We start from the raw sequence: 18,107 nt of genomic DNA, 5'->3' as shown, positions 1-18,107 counted from the left end.
GGCTCAGGATACAAGAAGAATAATAACAACAACAATAACAACAACAATAATAACAACAATAATAATGACAACAACAATAAGAACAACAACAATAAGAACAACAACAACAACAATTTTTTTTGAATCTTCATTTTCCAGATGTCCTGCCTTTTAGATATGAGATGCTTCCCAAGCCATCTTGGTTTGCAAGCTTTTGTTTTATGACTGGAACCATGATGCAACAAATATCTGGCGCTCTCCTGCTCTGACAGAGGTGTTTGTTCAAAGCAGTGGCAGCCAGTAGCTCCTATCAGGATACGGCGACGCTCTGAAGTGGGGTGGAGGGGAAAGAGAAATCTTCAAAGTGCGAGACATTCTATTAAGGAAAGGCTAAGAATATCATATCTCTGTCAAGTATTTAGTCACACAAATTATAGTAGTATCAAAAGGTATAATTTATGCAGTACAGTTCTCTTAATTGGCACAGACTCTGGTCGACCCAGAAAGGTGCCACTTGAGCAATTGTCCTGATTATCAGAGACTCATAGGAATACACTTTTCGAATCTACATGAAGGATGGAAGAAAACTAGGAGGTCAGCATCTTTATCCTCCTCTGTCAATGCCAGATAATTCCCTGCAGAATTCTTTCTATCTCTAAATTACTCGTGACAAGGTTTATGCCACTTTCCTTGCAGATTGTTTCCCAGTGTAATAGATTTCATTGTTAATTCTCTATAAAGTGTCCTCTGCTGAATTTCCTCACTTTTCTCCAATTTACATATAACCCCTTATTATTGCTCTGAAATGAAGCCCTCTCTTTCCCTTCAACATTCCCAGCTTTTGTGTCTTCATATGGCTCCACCAGTCACCACTTCACCTATCGTTTTGCCAACCGAAAAACTGCTCAGTCAGTGTCTAAGAAATGGTCGCTGGTGGTTCCGAGTGCCGCATTTTTCTGGTGACTGACCTGCTGTACCTCGAGGGGCCTGATGAAGCCCTCTGAAGCTCCTTGTGAGCCGTTCACCTAAAAACTCAGGAGCACGGGATAGGTAGTTGTGCAGAAAACGTGGCCTAAGTCCCCGGTCTGATGAGCGCTTACTGCTCCGGTTGGCACAAGATGGAGGCCAGGGCAACTAGCAGGGCTCTGAACTCTGCCACCCCTTCAGCTGCCAGAGAGACTGTGGCTCTAACAGAAAACTCACTTTTTCTGGAATTTCTAAACAAAATACGCGTTATCACTGTTAGCTTCGACGTGGCTCATGTAGGAGCTGTGATGAGGAATAGAAGTAACGGAGAGAGGCTGTAGCCCATGAGTTTGTCCACCATCGAGTCCGAGCAGTTAAACTTCCGTTGCAGACCATGCTGTTTGCACGGGTGAGGTTTGCCGTTTTCCACACAGCTAGCAATCCAGTTTGAAATTTCCTCTTTGGCAGTCATCCCAGTTAAATTAGTCTGTTATTTATCAGGACGTAGAATCGCTTGAAAGAAAGAAAAAAAATAAGCAACTCTGCTTCCAGTGAGAAGAAAGGCATCGCTAGAACCAAATGCTTTTGTTTCCTCGTGAGAGATGCCTAGTCTGGATGAAGCACCTTGAGTCACTCTAGATGTGCTGCTGTTCGTCAGTTCTGGAGTAATCGGAGAAGGAGGGTGCAGTCCATGTTCCCACCACAAACCTAAGGGGCGAAGCTCGTACTTGTACGGAGGGTTGTTTCCAAATGCTGTCAGTCAGGGTTCTCTGCTGACTCTGGAAAAGCAAAACACTTTGGATACGCTGTGGCCATGGTCTCTTGCTAAAGACACTGGCCAGAAAGACTGGGTTTCCCTGCAGACTGCTTTTTCCCAGTGGCCAGCTTGCAAGGATGCAGGTCAAATAGGTCCCACTCCCCCGGCTCCAGACACCCTCCGCAGAAGCACGGGTGTCTAGGAGGGTGGGCAGAGAGGGTTTTGGGAGCACCGAGCTGTCATACTTGCCAGGAGCAGGCCGCATGCGAGTCCGTTTGACTGTGCAACCCTTGTGCTAAAGTGATCCTGACGCCAACGTCGTGTTTCTTTGTTTTCAGTCCCATTTGGTGAAGCGCCGAGCTGCATGCGCTGCCGTCGTGGTCAGTGTCATATGATACCAACAACTTTCGGAAAGCACTAATGAACAAGTGCAATTTCTTTTCTCTATTGTTGGGTTTTTTGTAAAGTTGCTCAAATGCTCTCAGGTATGGCGGCCCTGAACGGAGGACTCGGCGCAACAGGCTTGACGAACGGTACGGCCGGCACGATGGACGCGCTCACCCAGGCCTACTCAGGAATCCAGCAGTACGCGGCCGCTGCACTGCCCACGTTGTACAGCCAGAGCTTGCTGCAGCAGCAGAGCGCGGCGGGCAGCCAGAAGGAAGGTAAGCGCCCGCCACAGCCCAGCCCCGCGCCGAGCCCAGCAGCTTTCTGCCGTCGGAAGCAGTGGCGCGGGTTCGTTTCTTCGCAGAGGCTCAGCGATAGGACGAGAGGCAATGGCCTCAAGTTGCATCAGGGGAGGTTTAGGTTGGGTATTAGGAAAAATTTCTTTCCTGAAGGAGTGGTCAGACGTTGGACCAGGCTGCCCAGGGAGGTGGTGGAGTCCCCATGGCTGGAGTGGTTCAGAAAACATGTAGATGTGGCACTTGGGGACATGGTTTAGCAGGCACCGTGGTGTTGGGTTGATGGTTGGACTTGATGATCTTAGAGGTCTTTTCCAACCTTAATGAGTCTATGATTCGATGATTAATGAAGGACCTCGAGTAGCCTAATCTTTGATTTTTTTTCAGTTTTCTCCTGTTTAGTACTGTGGCTTTCTTCAGCCTCTAATCTAATTAATCTTTCAACCGTCTGTCCTTCAAGTTATACTTTAGTGACCATCCTTTCCTATATAAAAGCATTTACCAACTACCGTGTAAAAAGGCACCAGTAACAAAAATCATCCCTTTATGGGTGCCATTCTCTCTTCTGGTTTCCATTTTCTGTGATAATGGAGTTAATCTGATTAGGTTTAGGGTTTTGAGTTAATGACAAGATCCATTTTTGCTTTGAGTGGTTCTTTGCCTAATTGTGGGTCTTGCAGGGAAGCAACTGAGTGAATGATTGCCCCCTCTCCCCGCGCCAACAGCAAATAAACCTCAGGAAGTTGCTGCTAAGAATAAATGAATACTAATTACAAGATGTTTAGGAAAATGAGATTACCCTTTTCCCCTTTTCCATCCCCCTGCACACTTCCCTGGCATTTTGGGGGGTTGTTTCTGTTTTCCTTGCTTTCTGTCATGCTAATTTCCAGCTGATTCTAGAAGGACAGGAAAATATTGCCTGCTTTCTAAGATTGTATCTGTGTTGTCACTACTGTTCTTGCCAGGGCTAAGTTTTGGAAATAAACCTAGTAGAATACCCTCAAGAGAAATTTTTGTATCCTCTTTTAAAATGGTATCTTGTACTGTTATGGGAACTGTTTCCTAGGAAGACAAATCTGGCATTCCCCCAGCTGGCTGTTGTATAGGGACGCTGGAGTTAAAATGTATAGTTTTCTCTGAATTCTTTACTTCATTTACTGCTAACAGCTTGGATTATTTAAAATGAAAGGATTTTTTTTTAATTTACTTTTTTCGCCTCATCTTTTTGTGTCCTCTGCATTTATCTTTCATCTCGCTCACTTTGGTCAGTGACAACAGACTATTTGACATGTGAAAGCAATTGTTTATTTGGTGTCATTATAAGATACGTATCAGAGAACAGCTTGTCTTTTTCCTAACTATTTTAAAATTTTTTTTCTGTTTGTGAATGTTCAAAGCACATGTAGACTTACTTTTTATTATTATGAATTGACAGTGTCCCTTTTAAAACACAGTCTTTTTTGTTATCTGTCTTGTTTCTGTTAGTAAGGGGTAAAGTTAAGGGAGTAAATTCCACTGAATACTGACAACTATGTTTTGTCTTGTAACATAATTTCTGATATAATGGTGAAGAGTCTGGAGTGGTTGAGGATAAACAAGTACTAGAGTAAACAAGTACTAGAGTAAAATGCTATGTAAATATTAAATGCTGCAGCAGAGTGAACTGCCTCATGCATGTGCTCTAAACTATTGTTTAATAATTTTTTTCTTACTATTTTAAAAAATAGGATTTTCTAAGTGGGATAGTTTACTTAACAGTAAGAAGAAATAAGTGCCAGGTGGCTGATTTTTTTCCTCTTTGTTTTTTCACCCCCAAAAAATGTTTTTCTTTTTAAAAACTTTTTTCCCTAATCTGTGTATCCCCTCCTTTTTGTCAAACATTGCAACGTTTTCCTTCCGGCTGAGAGCGAGTAGGCAGCCTGGTTCTTGTGTATGGGAGAGGTGAGGCTTCATGACTCTGTTGCAGAAAGTACTCCATAAATCTGATCCGCGCTTTCCTCTTCCTCTTCAGAAAACCAAGGACATCACATCTGAGGCACACTTAGGTTCCATTAAGGAAGGGAGTTCTTAAACAGGTTATTCTAGATGTGTTTTTACCAGAAATGTTTGTTCCCTTTGTGTACTACTTGCGCTTCTGGTGTCTGCATGGAAAGGCCATGTGTCTGGCTCCATCATACACCATGTTCTTCCAGGCATCCATTGCTCATTTCCAGTATGTTATCATAAAAAAGAAATGAAGCTAGAGGTAAAAAATAAGCTATTAGTGCTAGGATGAATGTTAAAACCAACAGGACTAATAGTGTGTATTTCAAATTTTGTCTGTAAGAAAAATATTCGAAGCACCTTTGAGTTTGTACCTTTCTTTGCAAACTCAACTTTGTCTAAAGCTACTTTAATTTCAACGCAACTACTTTATTTTGAACTTCTTTAAAAGATTTACATTACAGAGTTTCTTCTAGGAGACAGAGCTTTCCATGGGGAATTTGTATTTTTAAAAAAAGCTATCATTTTGAAATGAGTCAGTACAAATTTAATTCTGAGTATCTTTCTCTCTCTGACTTCCCTGATTTCCAGTTCACAAGGTTTGCTTTGTCTTATCATTTTTATTCCCATCTCCACCAGTTTCCTGCCCTTTGAGTTTACATTTGTGATACTCAAATCTGAGCTCTGCTCATTGCATTTCCGCAAGTTCCTGCAGCTAGAATTAAACCGACAAACCCATGCAGGTGTTTGAGGCAGCAGAGGACTCCTTGTGCAGTTCTTGGGGTATTGTGAGAAAGTAATACATTTTGTACCTGTTTTCCTAACCTTAAGTATACTGAAAGACACTTGTATAAATTGAGAGAAGAGGCTGCAGTTTGACTTCTTCTGTAGTAGAGTTATCAAATAAACACTTTTCAAGATAGGATGCTCTAAAGAGCTGCATTTCAACTCTGTTCCTTTGATGATCCACTTGCTTTTGTTCCTTCAAAGTTGGAAAGTGAAATGCTTTCTGACCATCACCCTCAGTAAGTATTATGGAAAAGCAGATTAAATATAGCACTTGAAATAGCTGGTTTCATACTTTTTTTTTTCCCCTGTTGTTTTCCTAAAGGTCCAGAAGGGGCAAACCTCTTTATTTACCACCTCCCCCAGGAGTTTGGAGACCAGGACATTCTGCAGATGTTCATGCCTTTTGGAAATGTTATCTCTGCTAAAGTCTTCATTGACAAACAGACCAATCTGAGCAAGTGCTTTGGTATGTCAAATTTAATAAATCGAATAGTATAAACCACATGCACTGTACTGAAAAAGGGCCAGGAAAGAAAATTAACAGCAATGTGAGAAATGTCATACTGGAATCTCATTCCAAAAATAATGGACTGTTAATCCTCAAATGAGCGGGAAGATGCACAGACAAACTAGTTCTAACTAAAAATTGGATATGAAAAAACAATAATCATCTTCCAGTCTGACATCTCGCATGAATGTGTCAAGTACATGAAACTAATTACACCCTATGTCGGGGAATGTCATTTAGTATACTATTAAACTGCCTTATTATGGATACCTAATTATTCTCTATTGTATAGCTGAGCCACTTAAAAATGCTCTATGTTTAACCCATTACTTCTACATTACAGGAATTTCTTTCTTCTGAATTAAGTACAAGATTTTGCAATTAGTGATTGAATGGTGTGTACGTGTGGTTCAGAATGCTTTGCAGACAGTTGGTGTCTAGATATGCAGCTCCAGCCATCTTGGGCGGGCTCCAGCGTGTTGTGGAAGGTAGCATCTCCCCTTACTTAGGGCAGGGATGAAGGGAGCCTCATGAGAGCACTGTCAAGCTTCCCAGAGAACACTTTGAGCTGCCAGAAAATCAGTTCACAGCAGAGGGGAAGATGACATGTTGGTATGAAAGAAGTTCTAGGGTTGATTAAGTGTGGTGACGTCTTTGGAATAGCATGGGTGCACCGGTTCAGTGCTTTGATGGAGTGGAGCACAGAATGTAAGTGAATGGAAATCTGTTAGAGGATTGGTCTAATAATTGTGGTCTTATCCAAGACATGAGGAGGGTCTAGGAAGAGGAAAGCATCTCTTAAAGATAAGTTTTATAAGATTTGACTTAAAATATTGGAGCTTCCATAAAAGTGACAGTTCTTGCCCAGAGTAAAGGAACACAACTGTATATGTGACAAGAGAGTAACCAGCCCAGACTGCCCCCTTGTTTCCAAACTCCTTTGTACCAGCAGTGTTGCTCTGTGCCCAGCACCATCCCTTAATTCTGAAGTGTCCCCATTAGAAGTGTCCCCATTAACTAAGCTTGCATATCATTCCTTTTTTATAAATCTAGATTTTGTTAAAATGTGTCTGTCTAAGGATTTGTCTCCACCAGGACCATTCAGGGGCCCCACAGCTATTGGGCTTTAACCCATCTTGAAAGGGTTTGAATTTATCTAAGCAGGCAGTACCCAAACACAAGCACGATTCATCAAGTTACTCAGAAACACCTACTGCACTGGAGTTCAAGCCTTGCCACAATCTGTTTTTCACCTGAAGATAAGCCCTTAGTACACTTGGAAAGTTAATTCCGTTCAGAGAAAAGGTGTGACATTCTTTCTGCATTTTTCCATAGTCTCTCAGTTCGTTTTTCAGGCATTCACCTCTTTAAGCTTTACAAAAAATTGTTCATATCTAGACTAATATAGCCCAGCATGTTTCTGCAATGGGTTAAAACCATCCCTGAGGCTGTAGCAAATTTGAAAAGTGGAATTGAAATGGACTCCCTATTGATCTGGAGCCAGTTCAGGTAGCATGTTGGGGTGACAAAATCGTTGTTGAGGTCTCCAGGAATCTTGATGAAATGTCAAATCAAGCTATGTTAATCGAAATGCAGCAATTGTGGTGACTGCCAAAAGAATGTAAATTAGTTTGGGCAGGCGGCTCAATTCATCAGCTCGCTTCCCACACTTGCTTTTCGTGGATTTCTTTTTACTCTCCGATTACCTGCCTCCACATTTGTCTGGATTTATGGGACACAGTTACCTAAGTTAGAGTGATGCACCGAGGTTATCTTATTTGAGGGAAAATGGAGGGGTCAACACCCAACGGATGGAGGAGTCCTCTGTCTTTTTGCCATTAGTAAGCATTCACTAACATTTCAGTTTCTCACACTTCCTCCCCAGATATTCTGCCACCAGGGAGAGAGTTCTGCTTTAAAAACAGAAAGTACTGCAGTGGCAGAAGAAGTTGGGATTTCTGATTCAGTAGGTGACTACTTGGTGATGCTGCTAAGCACAGGCAAAGCCAGGATTAATCCTGCTAGTTTAACATACTAGCATACTCTGTATGTACCTCCTCAGCCTTGTCAGCAAGAATTGTCTAGTTGTTGGTTTGGTCTCATATCTGTGTTTTAAAAAGCTTTATTTTTCCTCTGTCCTCCCACTCTAAAACTAGGACAATTGTGCATCTGAAGAACCTGTTTCTCTCTTGCATCGTTAGTGGTTGTTGGTCTTGGTACAGTTTGGGTTTGGCTTTTTTTTGGTTGGTTTGGTCTTTTGTCTTCTTGGAGGAGGAGGAGGAGGAGTAGTAATAATAATAATAATGTTTTGCACATACTTTGTGCTTTCTACTCTGGACTTTCCAGTATCCTGCCTGAAGGAAGAGGAAGTCAAATTACCAATGAGGAGAGGTTGAACACCAGAGAGGAGAATAGATTGTCCAAGGCTGTCCACTGGCAGAACTGGGAAGAGAAGGTGCATTTTGAGCAAGTCGCAGGGTAGTGATTTACAGTGATGAACTTTTACGCAACACTGCTTCTCAAAATGAAAGAAATACTTTTCTTTGCAGAAAATGGACTTTATCATTATTTGCTTTCTTGTCTACCTCAAATGAATGCTCAAAAGGTTAGGTGGTGGTAAGGATGACAGGACAGCCCGTTTGCGCCTGGAATTGCTCTTCCATGAGTTCTCAAGAGCTCTAGTTGAGTCAGCAGACAAAGGGTTTCACTCTTCAAGCTTACTTCTCGCCTTTCATGAACCTTAGAATAACACAAATGAGAGATGTAAAAGTAAGGCAGGGGTGGGGGCACCCAACGGCATCAGTGCATAAATGCGGTCTGCCTCATAGCGAAATCGCTGCTCGAATGATGATAAATATTTATCCTGATTATAGAGATACCTGGAGATTTAAAACAAAAATCAGAATCATCGTGACAGGGTCTTTGAGAATTGGTAAGAAACATCATCCCACCCTCATGTAACCTGCGGTTTAAAATTCAGACAAAAAATGATGAATGGGTGCAATCAGAAAAAAGATAAATAGAGGGAGAGAATGCCAGATTCCTCTGTAAGCTTTATAAATGAAGGTTCTCAATGAGGGAGAAGATAAAAGTGTGACGAGCTAATGTAGATATAGCATTCCGTGTAAAGAGACACATCATGAATCAGAACGACAAGTGAATGATAAAGGCGGGTACCGCCGATGCAGCACCGAGGATGTATGTTGGAGTTTGTGGCTGAATCGAGGAAGCTAATAAAGAGACGTAGAATGAGGTGACATATCTCACCCCCCTGGAAGGTAAGCAGGGCCTGCGCTAACTGTTATTCTGTCACAGTGGAGGTGTCGAAATGGGTGGCATGAATGGTGGGCGGAAAAGCCACCCCTGGGTGTGCTTGCTTCTCTTCATTCACCATTCGTAGATGCCACCTAAGTGACTAGTTTAGATCAGCTGCTTAACTTTCAGGTGGCTAAAAGTAGCTGAGAAGAAAAGGAGGTAAGGTGATGAGAAGTTCATAGCAGAAGACTGTTCTGAATGTATTTAAGAGAAGAAAGTGAAGGTCAGGAAAACTGTTGAGGCTAATGCTGAATTGTCAAGGTTGGTAGGAGTAGCTACGTGTCGGTTGTGGAGCACCTACCAGGGAGGGGCTGCAGCTGCCTTCCAGCTCATGGCAGATCTCTTTTCTATCCCTGAGGCAATCATAGAGATCAAGGTGGAGATCTCTGAGCTGCTGGAAGTAGACACAGGAGTGCTGTTCTAAGGCTGTGATTGGAGTCGTGTGAACAGATAAGATCTCCTAGAAGAAAATAGGGGAAAGGAAGAAAGGAAGAGAGGAAGCTCCTCGGGACATGGCAGTGATATCAAGAGGAAATGATCTAGTGGAGAAGGTGAGGAAGTGACAAGAGTTACGAAAACCGAGGAAGCTATGGAGGAATATTTATTATCCCTTAAGGATGTAACAAATAATCAACCACAGAACATGACTAGAGTGTATTTGGCCGGGAGAAGGTCTGCAGAGGTCTAAGTGAGAGGTGTTTTTGAGTGGAAGAAACAGAAGTTCGCCTGCATTGTCAGAGAAGAGTTCTAAGTTAAATAGTTTGCTGAAGTTGATTTAAGGTGAAGCCGTAGGGATGGTCTGTGAAGGAGAGCAGCTGGACAAGGACCAGATGACGTGATAAGAGGGGTTTTTTCTTTACAATGGGGAAAGTGTATCATTCTGACACTGAAGATGGAAGAGGGCATCAGTGCAAGGTAAGCAAGAGCCATAAAAGAACAGGTTAAAAAGGTGGTCAAAAGAGGTTAAAAATCAGAAGAGTACGCAGGCACTAAGCACAAATGAAGAAAGCTGGTAGAAGAGAGGCACTGAGAAGCTTGTGTGTTAGGACTGAAAACAAAGCGTGTGGGATCCGTGGTTGAACAGAGGGAAGGGATATGTGTTAAGGCAAATTCAAGTGGAAAGAAGAGGGAGCATTTCAAAGCAGATGCATAATAGCAGGCTGAGTAGAGCAGTAATTAGCCAGAGCCGAGGCAGAGCAGCAGTTAGGCGAGCTTTGCAATTACAAGTGGGAGGCCCAGATATGAAAATGAATTTTGAGCTTCCAGAATCGGGGAGATTTGAGTCCATTATGAAGAGAGCATTTTTAGTCTCCCAGGGAAAAGAAAGCTGAGCCAGGCCAGCCATTCTGAATTACCCGAGCAAGCATTATCCCCCTAGTTAGTGCTCGCAACCCAGGAGCAGAAGATCCGGAGTTCTCGTCAAGCCCTGCCGTTGTCTTTACGATGCTGCTTAATTTTGATGCTTGCATACCCCTGTGGGGACCAAGAGGCTGAATTAATTAACATTTAATGTACCTGGAGATCTTGAACTGGAAGGAGCTGTAAAAATGCAAAATATTAATATTGCAACTGTCCTAAGCTGAGCCCAAGGAGATGAGTGTTTTGTAGCACACAGGACCGGTGCGCATGAACTCACACTCAGGTGTGCGAATGGCTGTAGACATCTTGAGTTTGGGGTTTGTTTCTGTAACCAGGCTTTCTGTTTCAGCTTTACATCTGCAGACTGGCCTAATAGTACCTCCGAACAGACTGGGAGGTATGTAGATATTACACTGAAAAGTGTCACAGTAATAAATATCGTCAGTCTCTAAGGTAGGTAGATAAATAACGGCCTGGAAACTGCATTGCACCAAAAATGGCCAGCTGCATCCCAGCTCGTAAAGCAGCAGTGCGAAGGGAAAGGGGAAGGCAAAGGAAAGGGGAGAGGAGATGGGATACGAAGTGTGGTCGAAGAACTAATTGACAGTGAAGTAAATGCGTCAAATAAATAGTAATAATAAAATCCTAACGAAAAGCCTTCTGATGTTTGTTCTAACCTATAGTTCGCTTTCTCTCCCGCCTCCGTTCTGTGTCTCGTAGGTTTTGTTAGCTATGACAATCCAGTCTCTGCACAAGCTGCTATCCAGGCTATGAACGGCTTTCAGATTGGCATGAAACGCTTGAAGGTTCAGCTGAAACGCTCCAAAAATGACAGCAAACCTTACTGATCTTAACCCCAGATGCTTACTGCTCTTATTTTAGCTTTCTTAGGGTAAGTCCCATGAGCAAACCTGTCCTCTGCAGGGGGGTTAAGAAAGAACATATAGCCAACCTTCACCAAGAGACAGTTATTTTTACAGTTACCACTTCCATTTCCCCACTTGTCCTTATGACACTTGGCTCCCATCTCCTTGCCAAGTAATTACTGAGTTGTGTTACTGTATTTTGTTTTGCAGCATAATTTATCTCCTTTTTAAAAAAAAAAAAAATAAACGTCTTGAAATTCAAAGCAACACACACACACACACACAAAAATGTGCAATTTAACTCTGTGAACCCTGGTGCCATTAGCACACAATAAAAGTTGTTTTCTATGGATGGATCGTATTTTACCAGGGTGGCACCAGCAGTTTATAGGTTAAACAAAATGGCCTCATGCCAGTTGAAGCACTTATTTTGCAACAAAAATTGAAACAAGTCTTTCCACTACATCAACTTGTTTTTTGAGAAGATTTGATTTTCTTTTGGGGTTCAAATCAACGTATTGTTATATATTAGTCTGATTTTACACTGGTCGTCTTTCTATTTCACTTTTTTTTGAGTTCTTGTTTTTTTGGAAAGGATTAATGTAAAAAAAGATTTAGAGATCTGTTTCTAAAGCTACAGGGTTTAAAATAAAAAAAAATAAAATGAGTGACAATACTTGATGTTTCTTGAGAGATAAATTTAATAATAATAATAAAAAGGAAAGCCACAGGCCTGTAAATTTTATTTGTAAAAAGCATTTCTATTTTTATACAAAATTTTTACTGCCTCAGAAATAATGGAAGTTATTTATTGCCTATTGTTAACTTATTGGATACCTAAAGAGCAGCTCTCTATGCTAGCTAGATCCTTTGAAGTAGTCTCTAGAGTAATTGTGCCAAGAATGAGCGCTTTTTCGCTGTCGAACCCTCCACCCTTTACAGATCATGCTTTTATCCTCTCGTTTGTATTTGTCTGGTTATTTTGTTCGTAGTTTCCATTGCCTAGTTTAAAGTTCAGTTGTCTGACCTTTTCTCCCCCCTCCCCGTACCTCTCTGTTACCTTCGTAGAAACTGGGTCTTTCCTCTCTTTTCTCCCCAAAGAGGAATCCATGCTCTCTGACTCCTTTCAGATGGATTCTTTTGGGGTTCCATTGTGCTCTTGTTGACAAGTATTGTGAGTTAATGCAAATTATGTGAATGGCTCCTAGGCTTTACTGATAAAAGATTTGCATTCGTTTTCTCCTGCACCCATAAAAGTGATTTTGTTTGTGCTGCATAGACTCTGTGTAACTTTTTTCCTCTTCCTTGTTTTTTCCCTAGACATCTCCATGCCCGTTAGCCCATCGTTTGCCTAGCATGTCCCTGTGGCGTCTCAAAAAAAAAAAAAAAAAACCAAAAAAACCACCCCAGTTTCATCGTCCCGTCATTGTTTCTGATGTCTTTCTGACCTCACATCATGTTTGGTTCTCCTACTGACCTTTGAAATTTGCATGTGACCTCATCTAGCTATGAATTCCGGAAAGCCAATGTGAAAAAACATTGCTGCATTCATGCAAGACTGAAATTTATTATTAGATAAATTAATGATAGGATTTAAAAATAACCTGTGGCAAAATGTTTTTTCTTTCTTTCTTTCTTTTTTTTTTTTTTTTTTTCCTTTGGGTTTTTTTTCTTGGTTTGGGTTTTTTGGTTTGGTTTGGTTTCTTTCTTTTTTTTTCTTTTTCATTTCGTAAAAAAAAAAAATAAAAAAAAAAACAGACTTGAAAGTATTATACAGGGATTGGCATTCTGCCTGGTCACTGGTGACAATAGCAATATGTGTCCAGAGGCACAGAATGTTGGTTTCTAACAGACTACTTCCAAAACAGTTTGAGAAATAAAACTGTCTGATTTTAAGTCTCTAGAGGTCTGTAATAGTTTTTACATTTTTCAGGCAGTGTAAAGTTTTTTGATAAGGCCATTTTAGGTGGCTCACTTTCTCATTAAAGTATATATATAGAACCACTTTTTGTAGACTAGTATAAGAAAATATTTACCCTGTTTTAGGGCAAATGCTACCTACTTGTGTCACCTTTTGCTGAACTGACTCACAGTTAGACAATCCATGGTTTAATGCACATGAAATTACCTATATTTTATACTGTTTCAATGTACAGAAGAAAGGTTACTGTAAAATGTGTTACGTTGGTGCTTCTGTGAATTAAGTTGTGGTTTCATCATGAGTCTTCTGGTCTTAAGTGTTCTGTGTTTATAAAAGACGAGTTTCAAATTGGTTTACTTGAACAACAGGAACAAAAACAAGATTCAAAAAAAAAACCACAAAAAAAAGTTGTTTGCTTAAAAAAAAAATTTCATGTGAAAAATGAAAAAATATTCCAGAATAAGTTTGTGTTGGCTTGTGACGCATTGATGTCATTTTTTTATCGTGAACAATTTAGACGTGTTTGTGTTCAGCAAAATGTGATCGGTTTTTCTTTTAAAGAAAAAAAAAAAAATCAGTGAAACTATAGTGCCAAATTCCAAAGGTACTTTCTTCCTAGAGCTTCAGTGTGTTTCTTGTGTGAAGTAATTTGATAACATGGGTATTTTATTATGTGTTTTGTATAAATCCCTAATATTTAAAGAAAAAAGAGGTTAAAAAGTTTGTTAACTTGCTATCCTGTGGTCTTGTTGCCTGAAATTGTTATTGTTTGTTATTTCTCTTTGATGTTTTTTGTAAAACATTGTATAAGTGCCCATGTTTCACTTTTTTAACCACTCTGCACACATCGATGCTGTGAAAGCAAACCTCACTATGTATTTTCTTCATATTGTATGGAAACCTCTAAGGTGAGAAAGTTTTGAACTTTTAACCCTTTCCACCCAGAGCTGTCTTGAGTGTTAATACCTTTTATACATTCACCATTTTGCTGTTTATTTTTATATATATATCTATATCTATAAATATATATATACTTAGTTTTTTGTGGTTTATTTAATACATGGTTGAAATCAGAACAATGCACAGGGCAGATCTGAAGGACAAAAATATTTTACTGCTGTCTAAATTTCTTCTGTATCTATAACTAAAATTATTTAAAACCGTAATTAACTTGTGGGTTTCCTTTTTAGATTTGGGGGATTTTGTCTTTTCTTAAAGAGCTTTTAATATGCTGCTGGAATATGCTATTCAGTATTAATAAAAGAAAAGAAAAAGAAAACAATTCTTTAATTATCTGTTGTGTAAGCCGCTCCCAGACAGGAGCGGTAAATCCACCATTTGAAAACCTTGAGGAGAAAAAAAAAAAAAATCATATTTTTGTAATTTAAATAAATGAACTTTTGCTTAAATCAGATGCACTAGATCTTCCTGGGTGAAAATTCAGCGTGCACTGCAGTTAAACTACTTTTTATGGATCAAGTTTACATACACTGTAATGTTTGGTGTTATCTGCCATTATTTGTAACGGCAATATCTTGGCTTACTCCTGCAGACACTCGTGTAGAGAGGAGTAACTTTACTCGTGCAAGTAGTCCATGGGAATATATATGTGATTGATGTGGGTGTTTGCTGGAGGAAGCTCTGTGTAAGGAACCAGAAAAGAGATGCTGGTAGCCCTTTTCACTGCCTTGTAAGTCTGATTAGATTGCATTTCTGCCGCACAAGTAGCGACCAACAGCCAAATTCGGTTCTTTGCTACCCGTATAGAGAATTCGTTGCCAATCCAATGCGTGTGAGCAGCAGTCCCTGCTACTGATGATAAAGTGCCATACCTTCTGCCACCTCCTATTGCTATCCGATTATATTCGAAGCCACCTAAAATTAAAAACGAAGCCCTATAGGGACAACATCAGCTGGTGCACTCTTGTCTCTCATCCCCAACTTAAACGCTTCTTTATGTAGAGCCCTGGGATGGAAAGGACTAGCCTCTAGTGATGCAAAAAAGTTTCCTTCTTATAGCACATGCACTTATAAATAAATGATCTATACTTTTCTCACATGTTTTTACTACTGCTGGGGCCTTCCTACACCCTTTGAGGGCTATTTTGTACTACTTGCAGCAATTTTGCGTATTCAAAGTATCATCTCACGTACGTTATATTATATATATGTACATATATATATATAATATGAGATCATCATTGGGATTGTTTAGACTGTTTCACTAATTTTTCTCAGTATACCCACCGTATAAATTTCCAAAGCTTTTTTAGGCGCCCTAGTGTGTCCTGCGGGTTTCCCAGTCCGGTGGGAGCGGTGGTGCCGGTGGTCCTCGGGCAGGGCGACTCGGCGTCGGGCTGCCCTGGATTACGCTGCCCGGGACATTGGCTCGGCAGCGCGAGGGGAGGAACCTCCCTGTACTTCCAGGCAACGGAGATGGGTCGTTGCTGAGAAAAGCGTCCATCTCGAAACTAAGGATTTTTTTTTTAAAAAAGAAATAAAACTCGAGTACAAAACCAAAAACCCAGACATACACCTCCTTGGCAACAAATTATCTACCAGTTGTCTTTCAAAATATCGAAAGGAAAAAGCTGCAAGGGTGCAAGGGCCTAATAGGAGAGGAAGAAAAACAAGGGAAATTGCTTTATGAAATTCTAATCAAAAGACTAGACGAGTTGTTTTTTCAAACAAATTAGCTAATTGCGATGAAATGGCAGTCCTCAAAGGAGTAACAAGTTCATCTTTCTTTCACCATAGGGGTTACAGTTCCTTGGCTTGTGCTACTCTGGAATCATTTTACTGTTTCTGTTTTTATTATCTTAAGTGCTGATTAACAAAAGGAAAAAAAATATCCTGTAGTTTCATTACCTTTTTGGATAATGTCATACAAGAAAAAAAAAAAAAACAAACCTATGTATTTGTGTTTTTTTTGTGCTGTGAGAATTGTTGTTTGTAGATGAATAATACTATCATTTTGTTTAGAATTACAGACTAGTTTTTAAGTATTGTCTGAGAAAAGCCAAAGTTAATGCAATCTAGTGGAAACTGTAAGACCATTTGAGTATTGTTTCTGTTTTATTGATGCATTTGGATTTTGTTGTTTGATGGAATTTGAGCCAAAAAAAAAGAACAAAAAAAAAAAAAAAGGAAAAAAAGCAGGCTTTCCTATTTCTACAACTTGATTGTACTTATGCATTTTGTACCAGTGGAACTTTTTATACTGGAGATTAAAAATCAAATGGAAATTTTTGTGGCTTACTCTGGTGGGCCCCCTCGATCATGACTGATTTTCAAGTTTGATTTCTGGACGGTAGAAAGAGAGTTGGTTTTGTTTCGAGAATTCAAAACTTTGGCTTGATTTCTTTTTTTCCCTTTGCTTATATCTAGTGTTTAGAATTTTGTCTTAACAAACGCGGTAAGTTTCACTTTTTATTCTGTATCGTGCAGTTACACAATAAGGTAATTAGAATTAGGAGTACTCGGTCACTTTGCGTGGATAAATGTATTAGTTAAAACGTTAGGGGTTTGCTTTTTTGCTGTTTAGATCAGAGTTTTTTCTGATTCTTCTGTCCTCATTGTGAACATAACCGTGTAGTTGAAACAGTCAGACTTATTTTTGTAACGTATGTTATTGTGTGATGCAGTTTTTTGCTTCTGTCTCCAATATTAAACCATTTTCCTAATACTTGTCTCTCTACTTTGTGTGTTGTATTGTTGGTGGTCATTCTGTGTTGGTAATGCATCTACACACCTCACTGTTTCACGTGCCTGTTTTTTTTTTTTCTCTCTTTGTTGGTTGTGTACAAAAGATACAGTCGATTCCACCTAAGTGAATATCTGATTGGGGGGCAAAAGAGGATTTGTGCATTTTAGACATGTTATGGTTTCTTTGATTTTTTTTTCTCCTCTCTCTTCCTCCCCCTAGTCATGCCTTATCACTTGGATAATCTGTCTGAGCAGGAAGCATTTTAAATGAGTTTCCTGCAAAGTCGTATCGAAGGCAGCTTTTGTTCGCCTTCGGACTGCAGAAGCTTCTGCACACAAACACACCGAAGCCACCTGAAAAGATTTTTTTTTTTTTTTTTCCTTTGCTGTGACATTTCAGTCAGTCTGGAAAATGCGGATTATGGAGATCAGTTCTTCCTAGGCACTAAAAAAAATAATAATAATACTACCCCACCGCTACTTTGCAGAAGCATATGAAACGTTGAAGAAAAGGAGGATGCAGCCTTGGGATTTCTTCCAAACTGCGCCGTAATCTGATGGCGTATGGTGTTAGTCAAACTCTGCTTAGGAACTAAGCACGTCCTAACTAGGGCTGTGAGGGCTGGCAGAAGCCTACCAGGTGGTGGGGCTTGTTATGTGCAGTTGTACATACAATAATTAAAAAAAAGAAAAGAAATCCAAGTGAGCACAGGAAGACTGTGCTGTTAAAGCCAGTGGAAGTAAAAAAAAAAAAAAAAAAGAAATAACTCAGTGATGGAAAAACAATCCCCCGTTGTTCAAAGGGGTGAGATTTTTGCTGTGGGCTTACGAAGCAGATCGTTCTCAGCGTTGGCGAGTAGTATTACACAAATCTCAAAAGGGACAAAAGAAATATCATAGCACTTTTTTTCTTATTACTTTTTACAGTTGGCTTTTAGCTTTTTTTATTTCTTCGTCTCCTATAATTTTTACCTCCTCGCAAGAATCTCTCTGCTTTCCCGCCAGCTGGTGTCTGCCACGCTGAAATAAAAGCTGCAAAAGAAAAATCTTACGTTGTTCTGGTTTACAAAAAGTCTCTCTTCTCTCCTCTGTCTGACCGCAGATCCGAACCTTACGATTTGGAGAGGGGGAAAAAAAATAAAACCAACCAAACCAAACCCAGCCCGAGGAGGAGAGAGCAGCCCTGGTGAGCGCTCTCTGGAATTCAAGCCATACGCCCCCGTCCCGTTCCTCTGCCCCGCTTTCCGTGATGCTCAGGAATCGAAGACCACTTAAA

The 18,107-nt window shown here is 40.3% G+C and overlaps 1 protein-coding gene across 17 annotated transcripts in view; it reads left to right on the top strand.

Annotated features, from left to right (window-relative positions):
• The window catches only part of CELF2 (CUGBP Elav-like family member 2), a 571,124-nt gene extending 554,753 nt beyond the window's left edge, over positions 1 to 16,371 (top strand). For 12 of the 17 annotated variants that reach the window (XM_075428972.1, XM_075428969.1, XM_075428973.1 and 9 more), the window contains 3 exons: positions 2,170 to 2,367; positions 5,480 to 5,623; positions 11,060 to 16,371. In XM_075428972.1, coding sequence (XP_075285087.1) covers positions 2,170 to 2,367; positions 5,480 to 5,623; positions 11,060 to 11,187 — 470 coding nt within the window. In that variant the 3' untranslated portion in view covers positions 11,188 to 16,371. The remainder of the gene's footprint in view (positions 1 to 2,169; positions 2,368 to 5,479; positions 5,624 to 11,059) is intronic. The other 5 variants (XM_075428970.1, XM_075428971.1, XM_075428965.1 and 2 more) reach the window with 2 other exon arrangements.
• The last annotated feature ends 1,736 nt before the right edge of the window (positions 16,372 to 18,107 follow it).

Source organism: Opisthocomus hoazin, chromosome 8 (assembly GCF_030867145.1).
Source record: "Opisthocomus hoazin isolate bOpiHoa1 chromosome 8, bOpiHoa1.hap1, whole genome shotgun sequence".
NCBI classification, from domain to species: domain Eukaryota; kingdom Metazoa; phylum Chordata; class Aves; order Opisthocomiformes; family Opisthocomidae; genus Opisthocomus; species Opisthocomus hoazin.
The sequence above is the reverse complement of the archived record's forward strand: the minus strand, read 5'-3'. Positions and strand labels throughout refer to the sequence as shown.